The 8600-nt window shown below is 43.2% G+C and overlaps 1 protein-coding gene across 1 annotated transcript; it reads left to right on the plus strand.

The window, feature by feature from the left end:
• The first annotated feature begins 1850 nt into the window (after positions 1-1850).
• On the plus strand, positions 1851-8518 carry LGALS3BP (galectin 3 binding protein). Its single transcript, XM_077924100.1, has 5 exons — positions 1851-2136; positions 3613-3804; positions 5623-5754; positions 6348-6588; positions 7192-8518. The coding sequence occupies exons 1-5, from the start codon at positions 2049-2051 to the stop codon at positions 8189-8191; spliced, it is 1653 nt and encodes a 550-aa protein (XP_077780226.1). The 5' UTR covers positions 1851-2048; the 3' UTR covers positions 8192-8518.
• The last annotated feature ends 82 nt before the right edge of the window (positions 8519-8600 follow it).

Here is an 8600-nt window from a genome sequence, read left to right on the forward strand (position 1 = left end):
TGTCAGACTACACTGGGCCCAGACACAATTTTCAAAAAACCAACTTTATACCTTCTTCGCACTATGGTCCATTGTGCCACAGCTTGGCCAATGCCTAGTCACCATAGCAACCACAAGTCTTCCACTTCATTTCAGAATTCAGAGGTCTGGGCTGAGAAAAATATCTGCCTTCCCTTGCAGTGGAAAGCAGACAGTAATGTTGTTTATGAGCCAATCTGAAGCCAAAGACTTCTTCCCATCCATAGCTCTGCAGGTCTTGTTTTCAGTATCCCTGGATCTCCCCCAGCTAAGAACAGACCTACAAGTAGCAGCTAATTCTGGGACCTGTGCTTCCAGAGGGAAGTCTCCTGGAACAGTTCAGGTGGCTAAATTTGATAACCCCTAATCTCCCTGTGCTAACTTTTGTGCTTCCTGAAATCTGCATTGCTTCCTCCCTGCAGTGGTGCTCCCCAGGAAAAAAGAGGTATGTGCTTTAAGGATAATGTTGTTTCCCAATTGCTTTTTTGCAGATCCAAGTTCTGTAATGTGATGCAAAGATACAGGACAGATTCACATAGAGTGCACATGACTCACTCCACCCCACCCAAGATTCCTGCAGTTTCCCCTCAAAGAGCTACAATTCCCACAACCCTTAACAAACTACAGTTCCCAGGGGTCTTTGGGGAAATCCATGTGCATTAAATGTGCTTTAAATGCATGGTGCAGTCTGAATAAAACTCAGCATGAATTTTGAGTTTTATGAAGTATGGTGGCATCTTGTTTGGGCACAATCTGTAAGTCAGTTTGGTTTATGATTTCGGGCAATCCAAAGCTTATTCTGTACTGCAGTGGTGCTGACATGCTGTTTACTTATTCAGACCGCACCCGTGCCTTTGAATCAAATAGGGAACTCAAATAGGAAACTCAAAATTGCAAACTGGCAAATGGGGACCAGTTTCCGCTTTATGCCTGAGCTTTCTGGTTGGAGCACTAAAGCAGGTAGCAGGGACATGCAAAAACACCGCATAAGCCATTCATGTCACTAAAATCATAACTGCCCTGCTTGGTGGAGCAGAAGAGTGCGCTGTTTTAGATTTGCAACCTCTGCTTGAATAATTTTACTTAATCTTTTCACTGAAACCTCAAGTTTCTGAAACTTTCAGTGTACTGGAAAAGGAGCTGGAACTCCTGTATGTTTTGTGGTTGCTGGTGTAGGGAGCCTGGGGGAACAGCATGAGAGGGAAGTGTTGAGTCTATGGAGGGGGGAGATACTTCTTTCATCTTCTTCCGTTCACTGACATATTTTAGGGGTGGACTCAACATATTTGTCCGAAGTGAAATCTTTCTCCTGAACAGTGCTGAACTATATAGGTAAATAGAAATAGAAAGTACATACAGTTATTTTTAAGCTGTGTTGTGCTGCCAGCCACTATTCTGGTCCTCTTGCCAGTGTGGATCTATAACAACAACAACAACAACAACAACAACAACAACAACAACAACAACTTCTTCTTCTTCTTCTTCTTCTTCTTCTTCTTCTTCTTCTTCTTCTTCTTCTTCTTCTTCTTTATACCCCACCCATCTGGCTGGGTTTTCCCAGCCACTCTGGGCGGCTCCCAACAGAATTAAAAGCACAATAAAACATCAAACATTAAAAACCTCCCTAAACAGGCCTGCCCGCAGTTTCTTATTACACACCTGCCATGTCCGAAGCTCTTCAAATGAAAACCTCCTCCTTCTGCACTCTGATGCAGCAGTACTATGAATGAGTAGGGTAAATGAAAGAGGGTGCATTGCTAGGGTTGTACATGCTGCTTGCTGCAAATGCAAGTCCTGAGAATGCATCCATATGTGTGGATGTGCCTGAAACCTGAGAATTTTGCCCAAATTGTAAAGCGTGTCTTTGAAAATGTTTTAAGCTGGGGAATAAAATCTTCCTTGGTAACAATGGGCATTCTTGGCCTCTACACACACTTTCCTTCCAGTCTGAGGTTCTCCCCTTGGGCTGAGCTGGACCTTCCCATGTACTTTAGATTCTGGTCAAACACTATGATCCTACAAAGTAGGTAATGTTGTTTCTCTCTCCTTCAGGTTGGCTGCACAGGACTACATCTGGACTGCTAATTCTCTGTCTGCTATGCTCTGGCTTAGACACTGGTAAGTGTCTCTGTGTCCTCAGGCTCTCTGATCCTTCTCTGTTCAAGCAACAGCAGCTTTCATGGCCGTTGGGAATGGGACAAAGCTACAGACAGGTTCCTGACTCTTGGCTGTATGACTGCATGTCTTGGCTTGTGTTGCTTTCAAATAAAAAGCCAGGCAGTTCTGTTCCATCCAGACTTTCTCACAGTGGCAGGACTCTATTAACTATGGATCATACCTGCATAGGAACCTGTTTCAGAGCTGTGGAGCCTGTGGTCCTCCTGTGATGCCTGTGGTCCTCTGATAATGACTGACTTTTGGCCATGCTGGCTGGGGGTGATGGGAGTTATAGTTCAACAAATATCTTTGGGGCCAGAAGTTATCCATCCTGACTTAGGCCCCCCTCCACTTTTTCTATTGCTTGTGGGAGAGGGGGCATGAAAGCTGACATTTGTTTGAATTCCATTAACTAGGAAACTCCTTCCCAATAATTAAATACAGCATTAATGCCAAACATTAATGCAATAATGTATGGAAGTTTTCTGTCCAATGATCTCTAGCACACTCAGCATGAAACCACTGCTTGCTTATGTATTTTTATACATGTGCTATCCATGTATTTTATATATAGAGAGAGGGGGAAAGCAAGAAAAGCCAAAACAGAGTTACCTTGTATTGCACAAATATTGTACTATTTCTCTCTATACGTAAAAGGTGTGTGTGTAGATCAAAATATTCAGGAGGCCCCATGTGACGAGCCTGGGCATACCAAGCAGATCCATATCTGGAAATAGTTTTTATCTACCAGATTATTTCCATACATCTAATGGGCCTGGGTTATTCCCAGAATAACTGACGAAGCTAACCTTTCCCTCCTCCTGCTCACACAATTTTACCAATACTTTTACTGGGATAGTCTTGAGTTGTTAGAACTGTTGAATGTTAATTCCAGCCTCCAGTTTTTCTGTGTGAATTTAGATAATAAATATCTGCATACATATCCAGGACAGTGCCTGATATACAAGAGCAGCTAGCATTTGACAGTATACAACAGCTGACTTGCAGTACCATTCGGTAAATTTTTGACTAACCCTATTCATTCTTAAGCAGTTGTTAAATGTCCTCTAGAACGACATGGAGAAACATACACTGAATTGCGATGTAAATTTTGATTTTGACATTTAAATGTGAGGAAGTTCTGTCATCCAAATCTGATCCAAGAAATTAGAGCAATGTATTAGATTCTGAATTTTGTTTCCTTTAAAAAAAAAAACTGCAGTAATTCACAGTAGCAGCTCTAGAATTCCATCCGTGCTCATAAATAGAATCAGGTCCCACAATTTCAGAATAGGTAGAGGAAGGCAGAGTAGAGAGGTATCCATTCAGTTCAATTCAAGGATGCTATGACTAGCTCTCTGGCACCTCAAGCTTCTTCTTGCAGCTTGTAGTCTGCTTCTGTTAGCCTTTCACTTTTGTGTCATCTACTTACTACAGATCTATATGATGGAGCAGTCCGGCTGGCTCAGGGAAACTCTCTCACTGAGGGCCGTGTGGAGATCTACTATAATGGCGAGTGGGGGACAGTATGTGACGATGACTGGGATATTATGGATGCACACGTGGTCTGCCGTTCCCTGGGCTTCATAAATGCAGTAGAAGCAAAGCAAGGGGCAGCATACGGGCAAGGTACAATACAGATTTTCATCCCTTATGATATAGAATAGTGTATGTACGCTACTGTTTCCTTTACCCTGCCCCATTGCTTCCTAGACCCAAATCCTAATTTACCTGGGTGTGTTTAGCCTGGAGAAGAGAAAATTAAAGATGGTATTCAACTAAGTTTTACTCAGAGCTGACCCATTGAAATTAATGAATATGACTAAGCAGGGTCCATTCATTTCAATGAGTCTGCTTTGATTAAACACCACCCTATAGGAAGACATGGTTGTTGTTGTTTAGTCGTTTAGTCGTGTCCGACTCTTCGTGACCCCATGGACCAGAGCACGCCAGGCACTCCTGTCTTCAGAAGACATGGTAGTGGCCTTCAAAAAATCAGAAGGGCTGTCACACAGAAGACGGAACATATTTTTGTTGTTGTGGCCTCAAAAACTGGGACTAGAACCAATTGGTGGAAATTACAGAGAAGTGAATATTCTCTAACATTAGGAGAAACCTCCTAACCGTAAGAGCCGTTGGACAGTAGGACAGGCTGCCTCATAGGAGGCAATGGGCTGTCCTTCAATGGAGACATGGAAACAGGCTGAGCCCCTGTCTGTATGGGACCTTTCCCATTCTTTTCTCATCCTCAATTTAGCCCCCCTCTTCCTCCCAATGGAACTCCCTTCCCTCCAAGATACAATCTGTGGGGTCTCATGAGTTTTTGCTGCCAATTAATACATACTTTTTCACCTAGGCTGTTTTTTTCTATAACTGAATGCTACTCTTTGCATCTTGAATTTTGTACAGTGATACCTTGGTTCCCAAACGGCTTAGTTGTCAAACAAATCGGCTCCCGAACGCCGCAAACCCAGAAGGAAGTGTTCTGGTTTGTGAACGTTTCTTGGAAGCCAAACATCCTCCGCAGCTTCCGCGGCTTCTGCTTGACTGCAGGAAGCTCCTGCAGTCAACTGGAAGATGCGCCTTGGTTTTCGAATAGATTCGGGAATCAAAACCACTGTACTTTGTTTTAGAGCACTTCCAGACAGCACATTTATTGAGCACTGATAATGATTTGTTTGCAAAAAGTTTATGGAGGTTATACAATGCCAGAAGTTTATCTAAGGGAAGGTTATACAATGGTGCTCTAAGTGATTGTTATTTCATGCTTTCCAATGCTTTTTCCAATCACTTGCCTTACCACAAAAAGTCCATGGGGGATTTATTGTGCAAGAGCGCCTGTTATTTGGGCAGTCTGAATTTGCCAATATGCAATTGAATCCCATTCACAAAAATGCAGCAGTCTGGAAGCATCCTTGGACTGTTTTGTTGTGAATTTTAATTGTGTAGTATTTTAACCACTTTTGAAATGTTTAAATTCTCATTGTAATGTGCTTTGTTAGGCACATTGCTTGAAAAGGGGTATATTAATGCACCAGCCAGATAGATAGATAGATAGATAGATAGATAGATAGATCTCTAACTCTTATTTTGTGAGAACAATTGTTTATTTTTAGTTTTTAAATGTTTAAGAGGGCAATGCTTCTGCATCCAAGTCAGTGCAGCATGACGAGCATGCAACTGAGCTCTGGCTCTGAGGAATGATTGAGCACAATTGATCTTTGCTGTAAATTGGAGGCATGTTTTGTATGTTGGAAATTAATACAAGCCTCAGCTCCACTTCTGACCTACAATATTAGCAGTGGGCTATATCAAGTCAATTGTCTTTCTCTTTCTCTGCAATCTACAGCATGGGGCTATTATTTATTGCTATAGGTTAAAACAAAAAGTTCTACCTTATTCTCTACTCCCAGGTGTGAGAGACTGCTGTGTTTGCTTTCTTCACAGGACTCGGTCCCATTCTTCTAGATGATGTCGATTGTAATGGGACAGAGAAGTCTCTTGTACAATGTAGATCTCAAGGCTGGTTGTCACACAACTGCGGACATGGGGAGGATGCAGGAGTGGTGTGTAACAAGAGTGAGTCCTCAGTGTGATGTGGTTAGCTGTATCATCAAAATATCCTAGGGTCACAGGTGTCAATGGTGGCAGCAGGGAGCATAAAATTTACCCAATTTCAGATAGGGGGTGCCCAGGTAGAACTACTACTACCTTGCTGTACCAGTTCAAACCTAGCCCTGCTGGTTTTGCTATGTCAGTCTGTTGTTCATAATTGCAGTTTTCAGATGCTTTTGGGTGACAGCCAATGGAACAGATCCCCCCCTCCATGCAACATGAATTCCCTTTCCTCTCCTCACCCCTGCAGCCCCCCCCCCCATACCCTCAAATCCACTCCAGAAGGTTGGGGGACCCAACAGAGGTGATGATGAAAGGGGAAGAGAAGTTCCATTGTGCTTGCCAAATGCTGGCTATCACTGTTTGGCAATACACCTAAACTAATTCCATACATTTTTATTTATACAAGTAAAGTAATTTCCCTGCTGCTATTGTTCCATAACCCTCTCTCTCATTTTGGACTGGGGCTATTGTTTTATTGCAGATTATACTGCAAATTCATGGTCAGCGAGGTTTTCTGTTTTCCCCATGACTCATTTTTGTTTCCATCATTCCAGAAACTGAGTTTTTCCTGGATCATTCTGGAGGTTTTCCTGAGGACCTTGGTAAACTGTATGACAGCCAGCAGGACTGTGACCTCAACATCACTGTGCTGATAGCAGATAACAACACTGAAGTCCTGAGTCTGTGTGCACATAGACTGATTCTTCGTACAAACAGTGAGGCCAGCCTTCTTCTCCAAGGAAGCACACTGAAGGTAGATGAAGAGTGCCTGCCCAATGTGAACAGTTTCCTCAGGTAAGAATAGCAAGGGTTTGACATAGCAAGTCTGATTCTCCTGACTTTCTATGCATTCTGTGCATCAACATGAGGCTGTAATGGGCAGTATTTGAGCCATACAGGAGAGCACACTGTTCTATTAGCTCCTTCACTATGATGATCTAAAACAGAGCACTCACTCAGACAACAGAAGCACCTCAAAAGGCTTCTGCAAAATGTGTTCAGTCTGAAGGGCACAGAAAAACATCTGTGTAAGGGCCAGCATCTCTGCTTTGTGTGTCAGGCGAGGGCTGGGATTGTTTTCAGGTATTTGCAGGTAATGTGGGGCTTACCCCCAAGACTGAATCTAGTTCAGCTAAGTTACAGGCTTAACTGTAATAAATGATCTAGTGGATCACACTGGTCTTGCTTGTTGCCTTCCCCTTTCTCCTTATGGTCGGAAGGTAATGAAAACTAAGCATGTCAATAAGTCCTCACTTTTTTCTATTGCTTGGATTTGGGGCACCACAAACATTCTTTTCAAAGTCCTGAGTCTTTCTCTTTCAAAACCCATCATGATAAAAATAAGCAGCTGCTGTATAGCCATTATCTCACTTCTGAAGTTTCCTTCTGTTTATGCAGGTACTTCTACTCGCGGCAGATCAGAGTCACACTGCATTCAGTAAAGTGCTTCCACAAGCTGGCTTTGGCCTACAGAGTTCCAAGCCTGCAAGCGTACTGCGTCCAGGTCTTCCCCAACTTATTTCCATTGGACCCCACTTTTCATGTTCACCTGAAGCTGTACAACTACAGCCTGGCCAGTGGAGATGCCCAGCTGCAGGATCTCACCATGCAGCACCTAGCCTGGAACTGTGAGGCCTTGACTCGCACTGAGGCCTGGTTGGCCCTGACGCCAGAGATGATGGAGGCCCTGCTGTCCCGCACAGATGTTGTGATTCAGAATGAATGGTCCCTGCTGAAAGCTCTGGACCAATGGGCTCATACCAATGAAATAAAGGAAGGCCACGTGGAAAAGATCCGCTTTCCTATGCTTTTGCCAGAGCAGCTGCTGGAGCTCCAGTTCAACCTGACCATTTATGAGACTTATAAGAATATTTTCCAGAGGAAGATTATGGAGGCTCTTGAATTCCACACAGTGCCACTCAGATTCCTAGAGCAGTACAAGCTCCATGACCTCACAAGTGATTCACACATCCCTCGTTTTTACACTGAGCCCACTTGGAGCATGCACCTAAGCTATGGCTTCTTGTTGCAGCAGTATTTTCTTGGATCCCAAGTCACCCAGCAACTTGAAACAAACAAGCACCCTAGCTTTCTTTTCAAGATGCAGAATATAACCTGGGCCTTCAACTACCACAGCCCTGAACAAAGCCACCAAAATGGTATATGCTCTTCCTCCGACATTACCCCTGTTAGCTATCTTGCACTGGAAGGTTCTTCTGATGACACCATCCATTACAATAACAAAGCACTCTTGCTCTGCCAAAGTTCCTATATCGCAGGTATTGTCAGTTTTCAAAATGGTACGGCCGTGGTTCCCAGTGCCACCTTCTTCCCATGCCCAACTCGCTACTCAGGTTTTATTGTTGTTGTGCGTCCTAGTTACAAGCTGAACACATAAAAAGCTAGGATTCTCTGTTGCAGGCAGAATATATAACAAGTCAAAATCTGCCCTTGAGGCACATCTCATAGTACCTCAGCTTCTATTGTTGTCCTAGCTGCTTCTCTAACTGTTGATTCAGCATTGTGTCTTGATAGTCCAAGCCAGCATCTATATCATGGTGAGCTAATTCAAAGTGGATAGGTAATTTTATTCACCCTCGAGTTTGACAGATGCATCTACAATTAATCCTAATTAATTGAAGTCCCCATGCTGTTGGATGTGCATTCCCTGCCCCTTTATATCCCCCTAGCTTGAGATTCTCTCTTAATAAAATTTGAAAAACAAGTTGCCAACTTTCGCTTTCAATATTATTATATTATTAACATTGATTTATTAATTGCCTTCTAAACCCCCATCTCAATAAGAT

This window comes from Podarcis muralis, chromosome 2 (genome assembly GCF_964188315.1).
Source record: "Podarcis muralis chromosome 2, rPodMur119.hap1.1, whole genome shotgun sequence".
NCBI lineage: Eukaryota > Metazoa > Chordata > Lepidosauria > Squamata > Lacertidae > Podarcis > Podarcis muralis.

Coding starts and splice junctions, on each gene's coding strand:
- LGALS3BP (XM_077924100.1), top strand. CDS start 2,049: ATGTTGTTTCTCTCTCCTTCAGGTTGGCTGCACAGGACTACATCTGGA. Junction 3,805..5,622: donor AGGGGCAGCATACGGGCAAG/GTACAATACAGA, acceptor CTTTCTTCACAG/GACTCGGTCCCATTCTTCTA. Junction 6,589..7,191: donor AATGTGAACAGTTTCCTCAG/GTAAGAATAGCA, acceptor CTGTTTATGCAG/GTACTTCTACTCGCGGCAGA.